General features: G+C 35.2%; 1 protein-coding gene across 1 annotated transcript; it reads right to left on the bottom strand.

The window, feature by feature from the left end:
- Window positions 1-23: 23 nt before the first annotated feature.
- Window positions 24-22,021, bottom strand: LOC111789977 (ferredoxin-dependent glutamate synthase, chloroplastic-like). Its single transcript, XM_023670723.1, has 33 exons — window positions 21,461-22,021; window positions 18,747-19,059; window positions 17,599-18,041; window positions 17,339-17,470; window positions 15,699-15,797; window positions 15,207-15,277; window positions 14,451-14,547; window positions 13,987-14,079; window positions 12,738-12,883; window positions 10,862-11,021; window positions 9,763-9,873; window positions 9,427-9,642; window positions 8,786-8,943; window positions 6,844-6,973; window positions 6,628-6,686; window positions 6,414-6,519; window positions 6,039-6,135; window positions 5,630-5,745; window positions 5,310-5,507; window positions 5,068-5,178; window positions 4,326-4,568; window positions 4,118-4,204; window positions 3,331-3,426; window positions 3,051-3,248; window positions 2,801-2,875; window positions 2,508-2,636; window positions 2,280-2,378; window positions 1,944-2,086; window positions 1,752-1,845; window positions 1,168-1,406; window positions 993-1,071; window positions 805-888; window positions 24-713 (listed from the first exon to the last, which is right to left on the bottom strand). The coding sequence occupies exons 1-33, from the start codon at window positions 21,767-21,769 to the stop codon at window positions 552-554; spliced, it is 4,893 nt and encodes a 1,630-aa protein (XP_023526491.1). The 5' UTR covers window positions 21,770-22,021; the 3' UTR covers window positions 24-551.
- Between the last annotated feature and the right edge of the window lie 1,442 nt (window positions 22,022-23,463).

The following is a 23,463-nucleotide window of genomic DNA, read 5'->3' as shown; positions in this document are numbered from 1 at the left end:
ACACTTCCACTAAACCACTGTGATTTAGTCAACCAAGTGACCCACGTTTCCTTTGATTCTTTGCTAAGATTACAATCCCACTTCAATTTCAAAAGGGACCCAACTAATTTCAGTTCAAAATAAAAGCATTCAGAAGTAGTTTATAATAAGAAATGACATTGTTCAGAGAGTTCTTGAAACCTGAAATGCAAGAAAGCAGAAATAGAACAATGGCCAACAATAGCAAGCCAAGACTAAGCTTATTTTTAATCACAGTATTAACAGATGCTTTGCTTTGACAAGAATTGGGAAACCTAATGAACTACATGAAATCTACATATAGTTCTTTCTTATGCTGCAATTGATATTTACAGAGAGGTCGATACGAGAGAAGGCTTACTTGCTGAATGGTGGTGTAGATCAGGGCTCCTTCACCACCAAGTGATAGCCTTCACCGCCGAGTTATGCGAGCGTTTTTCGTATCAAGAATTCCCATTCATATCCCAGAAGTCGTAGAGTTGCAGCATGGCAAATAAATCAGATGATCACAGCAACGGTTGTTTTGGGACTGTTTATGCAGACAGAAAGGTCACTTCTCCGGTGGCTGTTCTCACGTACTCAGCACTAGCCTCTGGGGTGTCTTCCTCACTAGGTGGAACCAGTTGCCAGAAGAGTGGTAAATAAGTTTCCCACTCGCTCAGGATGGCGGAGCCTTTGCTGCTACCAGTTTTTTCCTATTTATCAGAAGCAGTACATATCTCAGTTCGTTCAAATGGAATCAATGGTTCCATCTTCAAATGGAGTTATGAATTGGAAAATACTTACAACATGGGCCTCAATGAGGCTCTTCAGCTGCATCTGCCCCACAGGCGCCGTTACTCTCTGAATTTTTACTATTTCTTTGTTAACCTGCTCATATTTCACATGAATTATCCACATAATTCATATTATTTTAACATAAACACAAGGTTAGCAATTAGAGGTGAAGATTGGCTAGAACGAGGCGTACAAACCTTAGGAATAAGCGTATCATCCTCGTCAAGAATATAAGCTAAGCCTCCGGTCATTCCAGCAGCTACATTTCTTCCCACTCTGAATAAGTTGGATGCAAAAAAATGGTCAACATAGTTTTCTGTGATACCAACCAAATATACTGACTGATAACTTGGATAAAAGGAAATTACATACTTGCCAAGTACAACAACACAACCACCGGTCATGTACTCACAGCAATGGTCACCAGTTCCTTCAACCACTGCCTCAGCAAGTGAATTTCTAACAGCAAACCTCTCCCCGGCTTTTCCTCTAACAAAAACTTGACCGCCAGTTGCTCCATACAGACATGTATTCCCCACTATGGCTGCTTCCTCAGGAACAAAACCGGTATTCTCGGTTGGAGTTACGACTAATTCACCCCCCGCCATACCCTTGCAGATATAAATGAAGTAAGAAACTATATAACATTCATGCATAAAATCACAACACAAAGATGGGCAATGAGATTCATGTCCGAACTGGGTATCCATCTTAGATATTCTTAACTAGGAAAACACACAAGATATTTTCATGAGAACCTGGAATGTCATTAAAATTATCCTATGACCTATGAACAATCTTAAAGGCAGAGGCTTTTGACTACTTATTGTAAAGGAAATAGTTTTCTCTTCCTCCAATAGTTCAAAACATTACATGACAAACATGGGGTCGTGAATCAAGTTGCTTCATCTCTACTTGAGACACCAACTCTTTCAGTATAATAATATTTGAAGTACCTTTCCCACATAATCATTGGCCTCTCCTATGAGCCGAATGTTCATTCCAGGTGTAAGAAAGCACGCAAATGATTGTCCAGCGCTACCTGTGAACCTGAATACATGAAAGAAAATAGTGTTCACCAACATATGGCTATGCTTCCAATTTACTTCTCGTGACATTAGTAAAAGTTTTCAAAATTTGCATCATACGTAATGTTCAGTTGGCCGGCAAAACCAGTGTCGCCATATTTCTTTGCAATCACCCCTGCTACACGCCCACAAACAGCGCGATCAACATTGTATATCTTCACTGTCTTTTGTACAACTTTCTCACTCTGAATTGCATCTAATATCTGGGTACATAAATTGGAACATAAAAAAAAAAAAAGAAAAAATCAGGACATGGTCAAATAAGTCCAGCTAATATCATTTCACTTTTCACAGGTTCGTACGAAGTAAAAGTGGTTGCAAATAGAACAAATGGCGAACAAAACTCACAGACTACTACATTTTCACATGAGGATCATTTATCATCTTCATTCATACCTGATGGTCTGAAAGTAGGATATCATCAAGAATAGGACCATTTGTGTGAACATCTTGACTGCGGATTTCAGTACTGCTCCATTTTGGTAATCCAACATTCTAGAAATAAGTTTAAGATGGTTATATAAGAACACCAATAATCAAGGACATAACTGCATAGTGATATAATCCTATAAACCACCCAGTATGCAAAATCAAAAGTTCAAATGGTTTCATATAAATACATACAGAAAGTATATAATCAAGTTCGAGATGTTGTGTCTTCATCAAAGAGATATCTCGGGGTCTTAATAATTCTGTTCTTCCAATTATATCATCCAACTTTTCATATCCCAGCTGCGCCAGTGTACCCCTTACCTGAAACAAACAATAAAAATTCGATTACTCACCATAGAAACAAAAACTGAGCAAGATAAAATTACCAAAATGAAACGAGGAAGCTTCCAAGATTAAGATCTATAAAGATGACCAAGTGAAATTATAAACAAATGTAAAACTACAGTGGCAGGAAGAGAAATAACCTCCTCAGCAACATAAAGAAAATAGTTGACAAGATCGCCAGGTACACCAGGAAAACGTGCACGTAGCTCCTCTCTCTGAAAAAAGAACGAAATAGCAGCTGCCGGTCACATATCAAATACATACAAATATGAACATGAGGTTAAGCCGCAACTATATGAATGGTTTCAACGTCCACAATAAAATTAGCTCTTACAAGCCACTTCACACAGTTTTCACAGCATCTAAGTTCTGAAACTCCGTATTCATTACCTGACTAGCAACACCAACTGGGCAGTTGTTAGTGTGGCATATGCGGGCCATCACACAACCAGTAGCAATCATGGCAACTGAACCAAAACCATATTCATCCGCACCCATTGCTGCGGCCATTAAGACATCAACTCCACTTTTAAAGCCACCATCGACTCTAAGAATGACCCTTTCTCTAAGTCCATTTTCAATAAGGGTCTGTATATTATCATTCAATGATCACAAACCATGTCTTCAAAAAGAACAAAGTAATGATTACAAATAAGATAATGAATAGAACCTGATGTGTTTCTGTCAGTCCAAGTTCCCAAGGGCCACCAGCATGCTTAATGGAACTTATAGGACTAGCTCCTGTTCCACCATCATGCCCGGATATCTGTAAGGCATATCAGATAAAATCAACCAAATGAATGGACTGAAATACTAAAAATTCAGAACTAATAAGAGAATTAGGCCTGAATATCATCCACGTTCATCTTTCCCTATTCTGCCGATTACAAATTTAATGCTTGCAAGCTTTAAATTAAAAGGAGTTGGAAGATGATAGAAGTACATACGCTCATTTGAAAAGATATGATATTGACAATATATTTTATGGTATTGCAGGCCATAACCATTATTCAAAGATTCAAACTACTAAGAGAATTAATCAACTAGCATTCTTCTTTTCCTATTCTTCAAATTAATATATCTTTCCTGCCTGCAGCTTGACAAAATGAGAAGAAAATTGTCAGCTTGTGTTTTCTATAGCAATGCAACCCGAGGGGAAGGGGTTAAGCTTTCAAAAAGAAAAGTGCACTTTAGTAGACAAAACACAGGGAAATTCTGAACGGTTTCAATTTAGTTCTCAAAATAATCAATGCTTCAAGTCTAGCATGCACAAGTCATCAATGTTCTGAATTATAAAACGAAATGCTCTATACTATTATAACTCTGGAAACAAAAACTATAACACTACCAAATGTAGAGAGATTGAGACCAGCCAACTTGTATAGAACATCAGTTATACTGTAGAACATAAATTACAGACTGCTCCATAAATTGATGGAAATTTGAAATATAGATACCTGTATAATATCAGCATTACCCTTAGCAACCCCAGAAGCCACCGTTCCAATTCCAGCTTCAGCAACAAGCTTTACCGATACCTTAGCCTTNTTTTTTTTTTTTTTTTTTTTTTTGTTGGTGAAATGGACGATGGTTTTCATCAGAATTCCAGGCGCATCTCATCACTAACTAAATATAAATGACTAAATTGAGCAAGCCGCAAAGAACTACCTGATGAAGGTCAAAGATCAACTGTGCAAGATCCTCTATAGAATAAATGTCATGATGTGGAGGTGGAGATATAAGTGGAACACCAGGTTTTGAATTTCTCAACCTTGCAATGTAAGCACTAACTTTCTTTCCAGGTAATTGGCCACCTTCTCCAGGCTTTGCACCTTGTGCAATTTTGATTTCTAATTGATCAGCATTGGCCAAGAATGTTGGAGTGACACCAAAACGTCCAGAAGCAACCTGAAGAAGATAAAATAAACCACATTTTAGAAAGAAAGTGCAGCTAAATTTCCTTACTGACAATCCAACAATTTTCAACTGCACATTGACTAGGTACCTCAACATAGGATAAAAGTGTACATTCATGTTCTTTACTAGAGAGCTACAAGATTAGGCCATGGTGTAGAACAAATGGATAATTTTATTCAATTTCAGATTAACCCTCAAAATACAGAGCAGCCAAGTATTTATAGGCTAAAACCAAGGCCCAAAAACATACAGAACCGATGTAAATAACCGACCCTCAACTAACAACTTAACTAACCGGTATTAACTAAAACAAAACTGCTACACCTGACAATAAAACATACAAAGTAAAATATAAATAATAATATCCTCGAGCTCAACACAATAGATACAGCATTAAATGAATAGTATTAATTAAGGTCAGAAAAATATTACACAATCAAGGTTTTGATACAAATTATTGAATGAAAAGGGAGGAGTTTAGAGGTGTTACCTGCTTAATGGCACTAGTAGCGGTATCGCCATTCTGAAGACCTTTAAGATGTGGCAGTGTTGGGGAATACCCATCAACAACATCTGCTAGAGGTCTCCAACGAATGGGATCCTGAATAATAACAATATTGGGCATGTCAGCATGTCTGGAAGTACTTTCCCTATGGTTTTAATGCAGCTAAAAGAGTAGATAATAATACAGCAACTTTTATGAAACACTGCTGTAAAAGGATAATGAACTACCTCACCACCTTCTCCCGAATTGGATTTACCACCAATTCTGTTCATTGCAATTGCAATCGCTTCATGAGTTTCCCTTGAAATAGCTCCAAGTGACATTCCACCAGTGCAAAAGCGTTTAACGATAGATGCAGCTGGTTCAACCTTTCCAACAGGAATTGGAGCACGATCACTTTTGAACTCCAGAAGATCACGAAGAACCTATATGATTCAAGGAGAAGAAAATTAGAAATCCAGTTAACTTCAACATAGAACTTCTTTAATCTCAGAAACTTACGTTAAAATCTTGAAAGAAAAGGTTAAAATATGGCTTCAGCACTTACATTCACAGGCCGATTGGCCAAATGCTGCTGATATACTGCATAAGCACTTTCATTTTTCTGGCGCACTGCTTTATGGAGCAATTTTGACATCTCAGGGTTGTTTCCATGATACTCTCCTTTATCACACAAAAGACGATTTTTAAGAACATTTCTTTTCCTCCACGCAACCAAAAAGAGCTATAACCATGTGTCAACACACAAGAGAAAAGAAAAGGAATAATCGTTGAACTTGGAATTGACTTTTAAGCATAACGATGAAAAGCACTCCAACAACTATTTAAGTTGTCTATCAACTAGGTATCATTATTATATGAAGAAAGTACACAAGGCACTAATAACATGAAATTGATCTGCACCCAATATACAAATGTCGATTACAGTTCTGTCAAGTTTGACCTTTAACACATACCTCCTGGTCTGAATTGTATAAATCCAAAATTTTCTAGTCTCTTGGCTGTATCCTCAGAAAATGCCTTCACCCAGAAAGACAAAGTCTCCCTGGCCAACTGCAGCAAGGCATTGAAAAATCTTTTAGTAGAATGAAAGAGACACAGAAAACTTGAAACTCTAAATTAAAGTTCAATAATGCCAGTCATACTGACTCAAGCTATAAGTGTTCCAACAACCAATAGACACTCATTGCTACTGCGTATAAAATGTAAATATATAAATATGAGCAAAAAGTTGAAGTTCTGGATCAGCATTTCAAGGGCTACCCTACCCTGACGAATTCCTTCCAGATACATAAGAAAATTATGGGTTAACCTCACACAGTACTACTTACCTCATCAAACGTCAATCCACCAATTTTTGATATGCTCCCACGAAATGCAAAATCTACAACCTCATTTCCTAATCCATAGATCTCAAATATTTGTGCCCCGCAATAGCTAAGAACAGAAAACAAGAAAAGTTGTCAAAAACTTCATAGGGTTACCGGGAAAAAGAAGGAAACAACTTGGAAACAGACGGAAAATGGGAAAGGACAACTAGCATACCTTGATAGTAAAGAAATGCCCATTTTGGAAAGAATTTTGAGAAGACCAGACTTCACTGCCTGAGTTGGATATGCATCCAAAGCACAACACAACACCGTTCAGTTCCAAAGACAGCATTTCAACAAAGAGTCATAAAATCTAAAGTAACTCAAGGATTCGATTAAAACATAATAGTTCAACCCATTTAAAAATGTCTTGAAATACAAAGGCCCAAACCTTGCAAAAGTTCTTTTGAGCCTGCTCAATTGTTACAGTAGGCATCTTTCCATTCCGCATCATATTAACAGTCTTGTTACTAAGGCGCCAATGCCGACAGGTTTCCAGAGCCAGGTATGGGCATATGGCACTGAAAAGATGATTTTAGGTTGTAATATGCTGCATATTTACTCATGAACCAATTTATGCCAAAACTATTAAAGAAATAATTCTATTCAAATTAATTATTTACAAGATAAGAAATATTTATATTTTAATTAATATGACTAAGCATAAACGAAGAGAACGAAACTACTCAAGATTTCTCGCCAAGATATAAGCCAACAATGTTCACCTGGTCCAGATTATCATATGACCTTCAAACTAGTTCAAATAATCTCCTTAACTATCTCCACGTACAAATCTCCTTCCAGATATCTTTTGTAATATCAAATATAAAATAAACTAGTACTAGCTAATTGAAAGGCTTAGTTTTCTCCCAAAATTAATCCCACCATTTGTTCATCTAACCTCAACATGGTGTATTAATGACTAGAACGCTTTGACTAGTACGCCTCTAGCATCCTATAATATATGTCCTAATAGCATCGTTAATATTTTAATCAATATCTAGCATCCAGCCCCAGATACCTAATACATGAACCATATTGATCACTATGTGAAGGAAAATCACACCTCGGTTTATATTAGTTGCAACACCTCAATGCAAGAATGAAATATAAGAAGTTTTTCCGTGCCCACGCTAATGATGGAACCAAACATTTTAAATATATTAAGTTCTAAAAAGGAGATGGCTATAAAAAATTACCAAGCTCGACTAATTGCAAAACTTTGCTTAGGACTACAACTATTGGCATGTATAAGATACCTTAATTTTGTTAACTATTTGGAGCCTATGTTTGAAGCCTTTGTATAGCTTCTTGCCGTGTTGTATAGCTTTCAAGTGAGTTCTATATTTGGAACCTATTTTCTATTTTTNTTTTTTTTTTTTTTTTTTTTTTTTTTTTTTTTTTTTTTTTTTTTTTTTTTTTTTTTTTTTTCATTTTGCTAACTACAGATCTCTCTCACAGCTCTTGCTCGTGTCTTTGTTACTAAGTTTCCTGTCCTCTGCTCTCGCAAGCGGAAGAAAACTTTAACATCATCATATTGAAGATGAGAAACCACCCACTCCCCTTTCTCCATTGGACAAACCACCAAACACCAATTTGGAAGTTTATCTACGTATCAAATTGCCAGAAACACATTACAAAACTAAATGTAGCAACACACGCATAAAATCCTGCAATTGTTTACCCTCAAGCCTATCATAATGTAAAAAAGGAAGCCAGATAGATAAAGAAAATTTAACATCCAGTATCCCATCAAAATCCAATTAACGAATCCTTTACAACTACAACTTGATATATGGTCTAGGAATGTCAAAATCCACTTGACCATGGGCTTGTCCACTATAAATTTTCAACTTCATCTTCTCTTTCTTCTAATTTCGTCTTTTCCCCTTTTATACCTCTTCTTCCACAACTTTTCTTCTTCTCTTTTGGTTCCTTCATTCTACAGTTTTACCTCTTTACACTTCTTGTCTCAACAACTTTTCTTCTCTCTCATGTTTTCTCTCTATTCCTAGCATTCAACATCTTACTTCTAACTTTTTCTAACTTCTTTTCTATCTCCTCTCTGATATTTTCTATGTTTCACTTGACCATGGGCTTATCCAGAGTTAAATACAATCCCCCTTTTCATCATACTTGAGTACTCACCAATGATCTGATTAGTAATTAAAACCAAAGACAGTTCGTTCTCGTTGACTGATGCACATTATTTTTCAAAACCATTTAGTCTGCCTCCTACACCTAATTCAATCCTAAATGCAATAGATTCCATCACCTTAAAAGGAAACATAATATATTAAGGGATCTAAAAAACTCCAGTGAATGAAAATTACCTTGCACCATATCCAATTAAACAAGCAAACTGATGAGTACTGAAGCACTGAGCAGTATCTGCTACTATAGTAGCTGACATTCGCAAGCCATTTTGAATAAGATGCTGATGAACAGCCCCAACAGCAAGAAGAATTGGAATAGCTGGGCGAGTTGCTTCCTAGAAGATGGGTACAGCATCAAATAAGGAAAAGGCCTTCAACGATGATGATGACGACGAATAATAATTATAAATAAGGCAGAAAAAGAAAGGACCTAGTGCAGAAAAATTTTAGCACTAAATGAACATGACAAACAAATATATTAAGCATGTCAAAAAAGAATTAAGCACAACATTAGCAATGCATATTAATTTTTTTGTTCCTTGCACAAGTATATCAAGTACACAGAAGCCAGAATCACAGAAAAATTGAAAAGATTAGCTTACTTCAATAGCTCGTGTGCATTATAGTTTTTTGTAATCCACCTTCGGTGGTTGGAAGGTCCCACCCTTTTTTCTATTTCAATTTATCAATAAAATTTCAGGTTCTTCTCACAAATTATATATTAGGTTCAAGTGCGTTATTTTTATTTCTATTTCTAATGTCGGAAATTATATCAACAAAGTCTTCCAGATACAAATAAAAACCAGAATGGATCTTACAAGCTCTTCAGAACGATCAGATAGAACAAGCAGTTGAGAACCATTACGAACAGCCTCATCAGCAGCATCACAAAGTCTGTTTAAAATTTTTCCCAGAGAACCATCAACCCCCTTACGTATGTCAAAAAATGTCGGCAATACTTGGGCCTTCAAGTGTGGATCCTTTAGCAATGATTCAAGCTCTCCTTCATTTAAAACAGGACTAGACAAAGTTACCTGGTCGATGATATTCAGTCGGCAATCAGAAAACACAAACAAAGATTCAATTGTAAGAACTCTCCGATACCTATAAAATATAAAATTACTAGAAAGAATGAAAAAAGAAGGCTTGGCAACCTGTGAAGCATTCTCGGGTCCTATGTCTAATATATTTCTTCGCTTTCCAATATTGACTTCAAGAGACATGACTAGTCCTTCTCTGAGAGGATCAATTGCTGGATTTGTCACCTAAAAGTACAACATAGTGAATTTATTGCATTAGAGAAGTACTAATAATTAGTAAAACCATAAGCACAAAAAATTTGGAGAAACAGGCAGGGGCATAAAATGTTTATATATATATATATATATATATATATTCAAGAGCTTTAAATAAAATGAAGTCAGGCAACATAGAGGAAACGGAAATCAGAGCAGATGGACAGTTTAATTTGCTTTTGTTATAAGTTGAAAGGAGAAGAAAATGATGGTGCCAGTTGACATTGACTGCAAATTTTATCATGTCAATGGTAGATGAAACTACTAGAGAAGCCATTTTCAGATTTCCTCTCAACAACGTTGTTCTACGACAAGTAACACTATATTATGATAAATGTCATTGTAAACATACACAACACAAACATGCGCAAACAAACATCTGATATGTATCAAACTCATCTAGAGCATGCCTTTTGTTTTTGGATTTCAGAATAAAGCCATGTCTAGGAACCACATCGAGTACAAGTAAATAATTAAGGTTTCAAATTTTTGTTCATGTCTGTTAAGAAGTAAAAAGATATAAAAGAACAATTTAGTTATAAAACTTAATTGCATAAAGTTAAAATTAATAAAAAGAAGAAAAAAAAAAGAGTGAAGAACAAGCAAGTAAACAGAAATGTGAACATCACATACAATTAAATTGGGTCTTATTTTTTAAAAAAGATGAAATGAAGCTGTGTTCATGTATGTTATGTTAGCATCCACGCTGTTTTGACTCAATTTCTTTAAATAGAGAGCATTGACCAACCAGCAAGCATGACAACAATATCAATTATAATTTTTCATGGTTCCATAATTTTGTGGTTGGCCAAGCCATCAGCTGCAAGCTGCCGTATGATAATGTTTGGACATGATAAGTAAGAATAACAAGAAAACATGCACTAAGGTACAGCCCACAACAGATTGAAGGACATTAACAAGTATTTCAATAATCGGGAAAAGGAAACTTCCAGTGAACCTGTGCAAACCGTTGCTTAAAATAATCATAGAGCATGTGTGGCTTCTGAGACAATATTGCCAGAGGAGTATCATCTCCCATGCAGAACGTAGGTTCCTTTCCTTGAGCAGCCATACTCTCGATAATCATTTGGACATCCTCACTGGAGTAGCCAAATGCCCTGATGCAACAATTTGAATTAATTAGAACAACTAAAAATAGCGAAGTATCTCAACATGTGAAGGAAAAAGTCTTGAAATAATGTGGAACCTGACTTTTTCTTTTAATAACAAGAAACAAAACTTTTCATCAAGGAAATGAAAAGAGACTAATGTTTAAGGATATAAACTCCAAGAGGAGTGAAAAAGCAATAAAAACGGTGCAATAATGTGGAACCTGACTATAGTATAACAAGAGAATAAATTATACCTTTATGCAACAAATCACAAGTATATCAAGTTATTACCAAAGCTAAAGATTGAAACCAGTCTAACTTCTATAAGAACCCCCCACTCCACCCAAACCATACAAAATTGGAAAGGTGACAAAGTTATAAAGGACTCTAAGAACTCTGAACTTCTGGATGAACTCTGAAACTCTAAACCATACAAAGATGTGCATGAAAAGGAGCAACAAGAACTACAAAAAGTAAGAAAAGATACGACATTAATTGTAGATTTAGTTTCCTCCAAACCTCCCTCTATGTAGAGTTTTTATTCCAATTGTCCTATTCTAACAGACAAACGCAAGTAATAAGTTGATACCTAAAAGAACTAGAACCTCAATAAACTCTTACAATGAAAAAGCAACCATAACATCTTTAGAAACCAAACTATTTCTGCACACTCAAAAAGCACACAATTGAAACTTAAAAGGAAAAAGAGATATTAGAAAATATCCAGAATCAGTGAATCACTTTCCTAAAAGTACTCCATTTCACTAAACTGAAGTATTCAATGGCTCGATGACCAAAAAAAACTTATATTGTGAACCTATTGTCCAATAGGCCCAATGAACCGTGTACTCTCCATACATTCTTCTGTTCCTTTAGAAAGAACCTTGTTTGACGTTAGGGAAGTTGGGGATTATTTGTGTTGACTTTTAGTGGACAACCAAAGAAAGATTGTTCAAATGAAATTGCTTCTTTTTTTTCTTTTTCTTTTTTAATTTTTGAAGGAAATTTATTGATAAACCCCAAGCTACGGTAAGACTATCGTTAGTATTCAGGCCCAAGCTAAGGTAAGGGACCAAAAAAAATTGTTCAAAAGAAATTGCAAATTTTTTTTTAACTTTTAAAGGAAACTGAATGATATGATAGAATGTCAATAGAAAGGAAGGTTTTGTAAAACAAAGAAACAGAAATTCAAATCATTTGAAATCCTATTTATAGTTTAATCTTTATATTCTTTACCCCATTTTGTACCCAATATATGAATCATTTTGTACTTAGTTATTCATTCCATTACTAACAACTAGATAATAGTTGCATGAGTTAGTCAACAACTAATGTTAGTGAGTTCGTAAGACTCCTAGATATGGGCCTGCAAGATAGCCCAACCAGAGGAGACAAATCAAACCCTAAACAAATCCTATCTAACAAATCTAATCAATGACAAGCTACCAATTACACAGAAGAAGGATTACCCCAAAAGAAAGGCCAAGATCTAAATGTGGTCAATTGCCCAAACTATGCCCTGTAGAGAGGCATGCTTAACAACCCGCACATTTCCACACTAATAGCCAAAGTTGAACTATTGGAGAATTATTAAAAAACCACATAGTTCATCTAGATTCCAGTAATAGGATCTGAATAAAGTTTTTCTTTACAGATTTTATGAACAGGACATGCTGAATAATCTGTCTGAAAACATCAAAGAGACATTGAAAAGAAACTTACTGCTGGCTTCTCAGCAACTTATCAGTATCCAATAGTGTTGATGCAAGGAAATTCTCAGGCTTCAATGAGCGCATATTTTCCTTGATCCACTTTCCATATGGATATGACAAAGCAACACGTTTTTTAACTTCTGTATTCTCAAAGACCTGCAAATTGACATCAGTTCAATAAAAGCACTACTTTGGAAGTTTGAGGTGAAAGAAACAATAGAATTTTAAATGAAAAATATCTTCGTGAGAAGATAGATATGATTTGATAAAATGTATCGTTGGTTCTTCATGTAGTCTTTCAAAGGAGTTCAAAAATTATTCTTCATTGGTTATTATTTGGGGTGGAATTCCTTAGAGTGCAACTTAGACTCGTAATTTGTTTGAGAAATGAAACTGAAAACTTAGCTAGACCTTATATGATTGCCATGTATGAGTTGCTTTTTAAGATGGGGAAAAAATTCTGAGAGAGAGAAGTTCGAAAATTAGGGAAAAGAAAGTCATAGAGAGAAGTTTGAAGACCAGTGTGAAACATAGGAGGGAAAAAAAAGAAAAGGAAGAAAGGTTTAGGTTGCGGAGAAAGACACACTGTATCGGATTCCTGGGTTCGAGTTTTAGGGGTTGGCAGATCCGGGAGGCAGATTAAGTTTGTATTGAAGGGGGAAAGGAGGGAGGGTAGAGGAGGAGAAAGATTGGTGTTCAGTCAGTGGTGAAGAAGCCTGAGTTTATATTTTTTTAAATTAAAATATAACAAACTTAATTCTCAGGCTTCAATGAGCGCATATTATGGGTTAATGCAGTTAAGTCCAAAATCTCATACATTTGGATTGGAAGGAACCAGAGAATTTTTTATGACAAGTCCAGCATTTGGTTGGAGCATTTTGACTTCGCAATATTCAAAGCCTCCAAATAGCACTCTCTTTCTAATTTGTTCGTTCTTTATTCTCCTGGCTATATTTGTATGAATTGGAATTGGGAGGCTTTCATTACGTATTTTTTGTCATTTTCCTTCTCCTCTCACTTCCTATGGCAGCTTATTCCTTTGAACATTTTTAAGAAGCTTTTTTCTTATTAAATAATAATAATAATTGTAATTTAAGAAAGCAACAGATTAAACATGAAAATTACTCTCCAACGAGATAACTAGGTCTAGCAGTTCTTATCATGCACCACTGAACAAATAATGGCCACAACTCACAAACAAGACCACGTAACTAAACTCTGAATGCAAAAGTTTAAACCAGCAAAAAATCAAAATAAACCTGTCCAGTCTGCAAATCAGCAGTAATCATCATTCCTGGACCAAGACGGCCTTTCATTGTAACTTTAGACTCATCCATTGGTAAGACGCCAACCTGATAAAGAAGATGGCAGTTAATACAAAGTTGGAATATCGATAGTGCCTCAAAAAATTCGGAAGAACATGTTCCTCTCACTGTTTCATAAGGAAAATGCATCATACAAGGTTAAAAGTGTTTGGATTCCACAATTTGGATGTACATGCACAAAGGAACAAACTAAATATGAATAAATAAACGAAATAACAAGAACTTCAATTGAGATCCTAACAAAATATTGAAGCAACTACCAAACAAACTAATTATTTTGGTGTCATCAAGGCCAAGTAACAATAAGGTACTTACATTCATACTGAAATTGGTTTTAACTTTTCAAACCTGACATCTAAAGTTGTGCAACGAAAACAAAGAGAAGATGGAGAACACACCTCAGATGCAACATAAACAAAATTATCTGATGTGCGCCAATACCGAGCTGGGCGCAATCCATTACGGTCAAGACATGCACCAACTGTTTTTCCATCACTGCACAATATCAATTGCATTAGCGATGATCAGACATCAGCATGAACCTATAGTTTTTTCAGAAAAGCTAGAAAGTCTTTCCATTGATATGTATAAAGTTAACATTTAAAGATGAGAAATCTCACTATCACAAAAAGGCATTCTAATTTGCAATCAAAACGGAAAAACTATAATTACAGAAGAAATCTGTGAGATATGAGCGCCACCAAAAAGCCAAGTTGGCTTCACTTTTGACCTTCAAGTTGCAAAGAGTTCTTAGTTACACCCTTGCCTCCATAATCAATTGCAGACCTTTTAGTAACTCCTCTGGTCACGTTTGTATATTCCTTTCTCTTAATAAAATAGGTTTTCTTCCTTATCCGAAAATGTAAATAAATAAATGAAAGAAAAGGAAGAGTAACAAAATAGAAAACAAATAAGGGTGAGAACTAAGTTTAAAAGATGATTTTGTTAAACGTTTTAGTTGATAAAGGCCAACATGAAGACTATCTGCTTTAGAAGCGATGAAAGGGATGCAACAATTTGAACTCAAAGCTTGTATTCTACATCTATGCTGAAAAATAAAAAACTTAAGACTACAAGGTGAGACTTAATTTATTAACTCACTTCTTCATATCATAACAACCAAAAACTTACTAGAAACCTTTTTTAGATATTACCTGAACAACAATAAAGCAGGTCCGTCCCAAGCCTCCATTTGACCTTTGTAATAGTCATAAAAGTCAACAACCTAAGAGAACGTTCAAAAGGCAGCAGAAAATTATCAGCAATGTAATTTTAATCTAATTACACAACTAATTAAGATTGGTGAAAAATATAGTTGAGAGGTAAGTTAAAATTATACAAAAAGGCAACGGGAAAAAAAACCAGACCCATTCTTACAAAAGCACACAGGAATATAAGGGAAGAATGCAGTCCATGAAATGGAAATCCATCCCTAAGAAAAGAACCGAAGTAGCCTAACCCTCATGGAATTTAACATGTTAAACTTAATTTTATGGATAGTGAGTCCTGTGAATTCTATTTTGATGCAAAAGAAGGTGTGAACACGGTACATTGCGGATATTTGATCATCAACGTATTTAGGTCAAAAGGAATGGTACATTGCGGATATTTGATCATCAACGTATTTAGGTCAAAAGGAATGGTACCTCAGGATATTTGATCATCAACGTAGGATGGTTCTTGTAAGCCTCAGGAACAAGGATCATGAGAGCCTCCTCAGGAGCACGGCCACTTCTTATTAACAACTAAACAAGTAGAAGACAACAACTAGTAAAATAAAGGAGGAGGAGGATGTAGAATCAGACTAAGCAGAAATTCAGCAAATACATAAACTAGCATAGGATATCTTATCTTTCAGGCTACAAGAGAAACACAGAATTGCCAATAATAATAGAAATACAATGCACATTATAAGTCAAACCATAAAGAACCAAATAAAATACTAAAATCTAAAAAACTGACCTTTGATCAATAGTTTTGTGAACAAGAGACAACCTTTAATCAATATTACACAAAATAATTAAGTCTACCCAATAACTTGGGTTACTAATTGCCTAATTCTAGATGCTTCTTTGATGGCAATTGAGTTGATTGATGATTGGCGTAGCTCTCATAAGCAAGGTATGGCTATCAAGTTGGGTCTTAAAAAGGCTTTTGATAAGGTTGATGGGGTTTTGCAGATGTGGTTCTAAGAGTGAAAGGTTTCGGGACCTTATGGCACAAATGATCCTTGCATGCACCTCTAGTGTTAATTACCTGGTAACTATAAATGGGAGGCTTAGAGGTGGATCATTCCAATAAGGAGCATTAAGCAAGGTGATCCACTTTCTCCATTCCAATTTATTGTTGTTTCGGATTGCCTTAGTTATTTTCCCATGGTACTTCTTGGACAAAACCTTGACACATCCTATTGGTGCCTCTTCTTCTTGCCTAAATCACTAACAATTTGTCAATGATACGTTACTGTTCTCTATTATGGAGTCTTTTGCTTTGGATAATCTTTTTAATCTTACCAAAGTCTTTGAGTTAGCCTCCAGATTGAATATCAATTTTGGGAACAGTGAACTACTGGGCATTAATAATTCTGTGGAGGATATAGAAACAGTAGTTAGAAATGTTGGTTGCAAAATAACCTGTAGGAGGCCTAGGGGAGCTAAATGGATTTGGCATTGCTCCATGAGGAAAATGCTCTTGACGACAACTTATCATGGCTAAATATTATTCATCAAGTTCTGATTGTATGGGGTCGTCTCCTATTTTGAGGGGTTTTTCAAAATCACCTTCGAGGTATTGCTCCATTATTGCTCTCATTCGTACTCTTATTTAAAAAGGGTTGCTCCAATTAGCAATCCAACACAATCCGCTTGTGATATAGGTCTTCAAAGGAATCTCAATGAAGCTGAAATTTTGGAATGGGCTCATCTATGTAACCTTTTATCTTTGGCCACCTTGGGGAATTCACATGATTCTTGGGCTTGATCTCTTGATTCTTCGAAATTGTTCATCGTTCGATGGTTAGATTCTTCAATATTTGTGGCCTCTTAAATTATTTTGTACAATTTTGTTGCTGCTAATTTTGGAGCATCCTTCATTTCTTATTATACAGACCTTTGGGCATGACACTCTGGCACAAATGTCGAATCACTGAAGCATCTATTTAACAATACACATGCAAACTTACAAGTAATACGTTCAAAATATGCAAATAACCAAATTAAATATAAGACAATTAATATTGCTCATCTCCATGGATATGCATTTTCACCAATAATGTATATAGACTTACTTCGGCCGCACTATCAAGATTTGCTGAATCCGATGCCCTTGAGTTGCCATACGGACGAATTTCATTTTCACGACCCCGCCATACAGATGACTTTAAGGAGGCTTCTCGAGATTGCATCCAATTTAAGTTCCCCTGATTAACAGTACATAGTTAGCTTCAAGGAATTTACTGAACTTATACCACAAACATATTAACAACATAAGATTAAAGACAATTAGTAGAACCCCAAAAAATAAAACAAAAAAACAAACAACAATTACCTGGATTGTGTTGATCTCTCCATTATGACCCAATAATCGCATTGGTTGGGCAAGAGGCCATCGAGGACTAGTATTTGTACTATATCTTCGATGATAAATTGCAAAAGGGGATTTATAGAGATCATTCTGAAGGTCATCGTAAAATAACCGAAGAACCTCTGAGCGAAGCATTCCCTTGTAAACTATAGTTTGATTCGACAAAGAACAGAAATATAGCTCACTTCCCCAAATCTTAGAGTTTGCTTCTCTTTCAATCAATTTCCTACAAATGTAAAGTTCTCGTTCAATGTCGTCCACATTCTCTTCTTTAACTACTCGGACGAATACCTGCTCAATGTTAGGCATGGTCTTCTTTGCATTTATACCAACCACAGAAGCATTCACAGGAACGGGCCTCCAACCAAGCACCTCAAGACCTTCTTGTCTAAAGATACTTGCAATAACTACAAAACAAGGATCAATAGTGTCACCAAATTATACGTGCATTAAAAATGATGTCCACATAAAGCAAAGTTGGATAAATAAATTATCAGTATGATATACTCATTGGAAGAGCAGGCCTGGCCCCCGGAAACACAAGAGGTGAGCTCCTCACTTCAAAGAAGCGAGGCCCCCTCACTAAAGACTGAAGCACGCCTCTTATTTCTTCTTTTAATTTTCTAACTTTTTTTATGAAGATGTGAAAGAAATTCATTGATGTATTATTTTTTTGGATAAAAAATTCATTGATGTATGAAATTACAAAAAGATGGGAAAGAAATCTCAAACCAAAGGACAAATGACTTTTCTAATTGGTATTAAGAGATACAAAAGTGTAAGATTTAAAACATAGTAACAATTTACACCAAGATATAGCTATGTAGGAAATATTATCCATAAGGTGATCAAAAAAATAAAATATTGTTTTTTGAGCTAAAGTGATAAAAATACAAAACCCTTACAAATGTAGAGTTCAAAATAATAGCACTGAGTTCAACAGTTAAAACAAAAGTTGACTGATTGTAACTTTTCGCATCTCAACGAAAGTCTTTGTTAATTGTCAAAAAGTAAATAAGTAAATCAAGACATTTGAGTTAAAATAGTAACAGCGATAAAAGAAAGAAACAATTAATCTGGTTCAACTAGATCAATTGTAATTGAACAATCACCTTCTTTTGCCTCTTTATATTGACCATCATCATTGGGCAGAAAAACCATGCCAATGCCAGCATGCAACTTATCAAATGAAGGAATCCCCTGCTCGTTGGCCCAATTATCAAAAAGATCCCATGGGATGGAAGTCATTAATCCTGAACCATCACCAGAATCATTATCTGCTCCACATCCACCACGGTGTTCCATACAGCCTAGTGCTGTAAGAGCATCCTGTATAATTTTATGGGATGCTTTGTTTTCCAAGTTGGCAACAAATCCAACTCCACACGCTCCTCTTTCTGATATTATGTCATTCAAATTTGCAACCTGATCAGCACCAAATTATATCATGTATACAGGTATAACTAAATGCTCTGATTACAGACATAACTAAATGCTTTGATTAAAGGCATAACATAAAATGATTTTCAAAAGTGTGACATTCTGAGAAAGCTTAAACAAATTCATAAGAAATTAGTATTAACTTGAACAAAGAATACAGAGATTAAAGTGAAGGATTAAACATCTTCCCAAGTCCCAAATACCTACATGATTTCGCACCTTTTTCTATCTTTTTAATAAAAACAATTACAGTGACTTAAAAATTAAACAAATAAAAAGGGGAGGAAGGAGAATTTTATTAATTTAAAATATGTCCAAATATCTTTCTCTAAAGAATCCTGATTTCTTAAACTATTTTAAAATCTTTGTTAATGTTCAAATACTTTTCATATATGACAAATTTATTCACAATTCTCTAGTTTGTGCTTCAAAAGTATAGTCCTGGCCTTTCTTTCGCTTTGCATTTTTTGGGCCTCAAAGAATTACTGCACTTGTAAGAAACATGACCTACTGCTGATACCCAATACAAGCAAGCCTCTCACATGCCTCAAATCCCAAAGCTAAGCTAAAAACTTTGAACTACTTTACTCTTGGATTGCAAGTCCAAGGACATAATAATAGATGATCAAGAAGTTCATGTGCTTGCTTAGAAAAACTCATTGCCAGTTGTAGGGACACTTTTTTTCGCACACCTTCCATTAGAACTGAAAAGAGTCTACCTCCACAAACACTTAATGGCATTGAAAGTCAATCCCCGAAGGAACAATTCTTCCTTGCAATCACAACCTATCCTAAAACTTCTTTTTTATGTAAGAAATATGGAGAATATATGTAATGCCTCTGACCCAAGATTTAGAGCTAAATTTGGAATCACAATTCAACACATGATGGCCTCACCATTCTCTGCATCCCCTGCAACATGACCAGTTATTTACTTATCCTCTCAATGTGCTTTGTACTCACTCCTTTTTTCCTAAAAAAATTCCCAAAAGATCACCCAACATAGGATTACTCAAAGCTAAGCACGTTTGATTATGGAGTTCTTATGATTGAGTCATTGAAAAGGAAAGTGCGCCTTATTAGTATAGGAAGAAACTTTCAATTCTTTTAAGCACTTCTTAACCTCCTTACCTCAGGATCACTATCGTTCATGTACCTCTCTTTTACCCAAGTGTCACAATATATTATCCAACAAAGGAAGAACAACCTGAGGGATAGGGGAAGAGGGCTCCTCCTAAGAATGTCTTCCAGTTGAGTGTCCTAAAACATTTCGAATGAACTGGATTGAAATCGGACATTGGTGTAGAACTTTTCTTTAAAGAAGTAAGATAAATATCCTTTTTATTAGCGATATAATTAATGACCATATGAACCATCATGGGTTGAGGCCTAGTGACATTGGGAGATGTGAAAAAGGTAAAGAGACTTTGAGAAAATGGGTTCAAACGCCTTGGGGGCTACCTACCTAAGATTTTAAAATCATACAAGTTTCTTGACATCCAAGTATCACAGTGTCAGGCGGTTGTTCCATGAAATTATTTGATAGAATTGATGGTCATGTGATTCTCAAATTCTACAACAAGAATTTATCACATCCTCTATGATTATTTCTGAATATAGTTGTCAAAAACTACCAAAATGTTACCCTGACCTAGGAATTTTCAACCTTCCGGATCGTACACATATAATCTATTGTCTTTTTCCTAAACGGACCTCTTCATCTAAGCACCAATCTTGGCAAGTATGGATACCAAAATAGGCTTTCTAGTCACTAATACAAAGAAATTGTTGTGGAACAAAAACTTGCAAATAAGTTAATGCTACTCCAAAAATTCTTGACAGGCAATGGTCCGCCATAGCAACATTAAGAAATAACTTTTGACATCAATGCCAATACTCAAACAAATATCTCTTCAATAGAATAATCAACTTTCTCTTCTTTTCCACGGAGGAAAAGAGACACGCACGCTCACACACATCAATTATCATACAATGTAGAGGCAGAACAAACTAATAGCCGCTACCTTACAGTACATCCCGACAGTCCAAAAAACCACCCCTCACATACACACTGCAAAAATGCATTGATCATCTTCCCCATTGAATCATCTCAACTCCGATACTTAAAATTGAATACGATCCACAAATGACTATTATTACAAACTCATTAACTACGTAAGAGACTCATAATAAGACCCAGTTAAGCGTTCTCCGCGACGTTTCCCAATATTTAGTCCACAGACTTCAACCACCTCAGACAAAACAAAAGGAAACAGTAATGATAAACAAAATGAGGAAACCATCATCCCGCATCCATCTATACTTGAAGCGATTCACTAAAAAACGGAAATCCAGATGAGAAACCACGCAAACATGAAAAACAAACCTGAGGTACGGGTTCGGAAGGAGCATCGGAGTTGTCCAGAGCAGAACCAGGGAGTGGAAGATCGAGAACAGCCTTGATCGAGGAAGAAAACTTCCTAGAACTGAAGTGAGGAATGTTCCGATTAGACAGGGATGAGGATGAATATGAGAGGAATGATTTCCTTCTTGTCCTGTTGGACCTGCCATAGAAAGCGACGAAATCGAGAAGGGAAAGACCGTGATTGGGGGAGAGAAGAGGGGAGTGAGGAGAGAGCGACGGAGAAGAAGGACGGAGGTGGGATATGGAGGAGGAAGCAGAGGGAAGCGCCATGGGAGGAGGAGGAGGAGAACCACCCGAGGGTCAGCTGGTAGAAGAAGTGCGGAATTTGGTCTCTCTCAACCTCGTCTTCTTGTAGCTGATGGGTTTGTACTCAATTGTTGTGGAGCTTCTGTGCCGTTGATGCCGACGCTTTCATCTCGCCGTGGACAACCTCTCAATGGCCGCTTTCCACGGTGGAAACTTCCATTACTGTTCTTCTGCCTCCACGTGCCTTCATCCCTCCCTTTTGGCTCCCCTCACAATTATCTTCAATTTTTTTTTTTTTTTCCTTTCTTCAAATAATTAAATATATATTATATTCTTTTTTTAACATCAGACTAACCCCATCTAAAAGTTACACATTCAACTCTCAAAAGTATAACTCACTTGAGAATAAACGAATTGTTCTGTTCAGGAATATTTTGGCAATGATGTCGTTCATTGGCGACAATGACAATTTTCGTTGACTTAAGTGATTATGAAGTTAAGCTCGGGTAAAATGCGAGAAAAACTAAAAAAAGATGGTGAAAAATAGAACGACATCGTGAATACAACGAAACTAGCCCTAACCGATCTTGGTACACAAGGTAATAACGACTACCGAGTAGATGATTCATGGTCCCAATCAACCACTAAATCACTTATTAAACTGAATTTAATCCCAATTTGTAATAATTAAAAGGGAAATTAGGGAAATTATTGCATTATTTAATTTTGTAAGGAATTGGTCATCCAATAAACCACTTTATTTTTTAAATTGATTTTATTTTTTTATTTCCTACTATTTGTTGTCGTTATCTATGCCTTAAAATAACTGCACAAACTTTTCAATCCTAACCTATAAAAAAATAAAATTTATTATAAATTAAATGTATTTAATTAATTGGTTTGAGAAAGTTAATGACGTCATTAATAGCTTAACTGTAAAAAAAATCATTTTATATTTTTACGATTTTTTTTAATGGTATAATTTGTATTTTTCAATATATTTTTTCCAGTGTAAAATCTAAAAAGATAAAAAGTAAATACTTTTTTTCTTTTTAATGGTAAATATGAAATATCTGGTTNAAGATAAAAAGTAAATACTTTTTTTCTTTTTAATGGTAAATATGAAATGATTTAGTTTATTTAATCATAATTAAAATCATAATTAAGGTTTAAGAATTACTGATAAATATGAAATATATTAGTTAAGAGAGAGAAATAAGAGATTGTCACAGAGAGAGAATGAGTACCGTAAATGCGTGAAAATCTTTATTAAATGAAAAAAAAAATTAGAATTAATATATTTTTTTTTCATTATGACGTAAAAATTAGAATAAATATATGATACAATTTACATTATATCTAAAGTAAAAGCTTGTCCAGTTAAATTATTTAATTTAGTAGATGTAAAAATGGATAAAACTATTTGGGTTCGAGATGATATTTGGTGCGATTTTAACTTTTTAAAAATATTATGTTAATTAAAATAAAATTCAATAATTAAAGCATGCAATAATTACGTTTTTTAGATCACAAGAGAAGTGAAATAGCAAAAATACAAAAATAGGATCACTTTTACGCTTTTACCCATGGTTCAAAAAGTTCCTACGACATTAATCATATCTTCATCGTATACGTGACGTGACATAATCACTTGTTAATGTTTGTCCTAATTTATTTAAATATCATATAATCTATATTTTATATTAAAACAAAAGCGT

This window comes from Cucurbita pepo, chromosome LG03 (assembly GCF_002806865.2).
Source record: "Cucurbita pepo subsp. pepo cultivar mu-cu-16 chromosome LG03, ASM280686v2, whole genome shotgun sequence".
In the NCBI taxonomy this organism is placed as follows: domain Eukaryota; kingdom Viridiplantae; phylum Streptophyta; class Magnoliopsida; order Cucurbitales; family Cucurbitaceae; genus Cucurbita; species Cucurbita pepo.
This window is presented reverse-complemented; position numbering and strand designations above follow the sequence as displayed.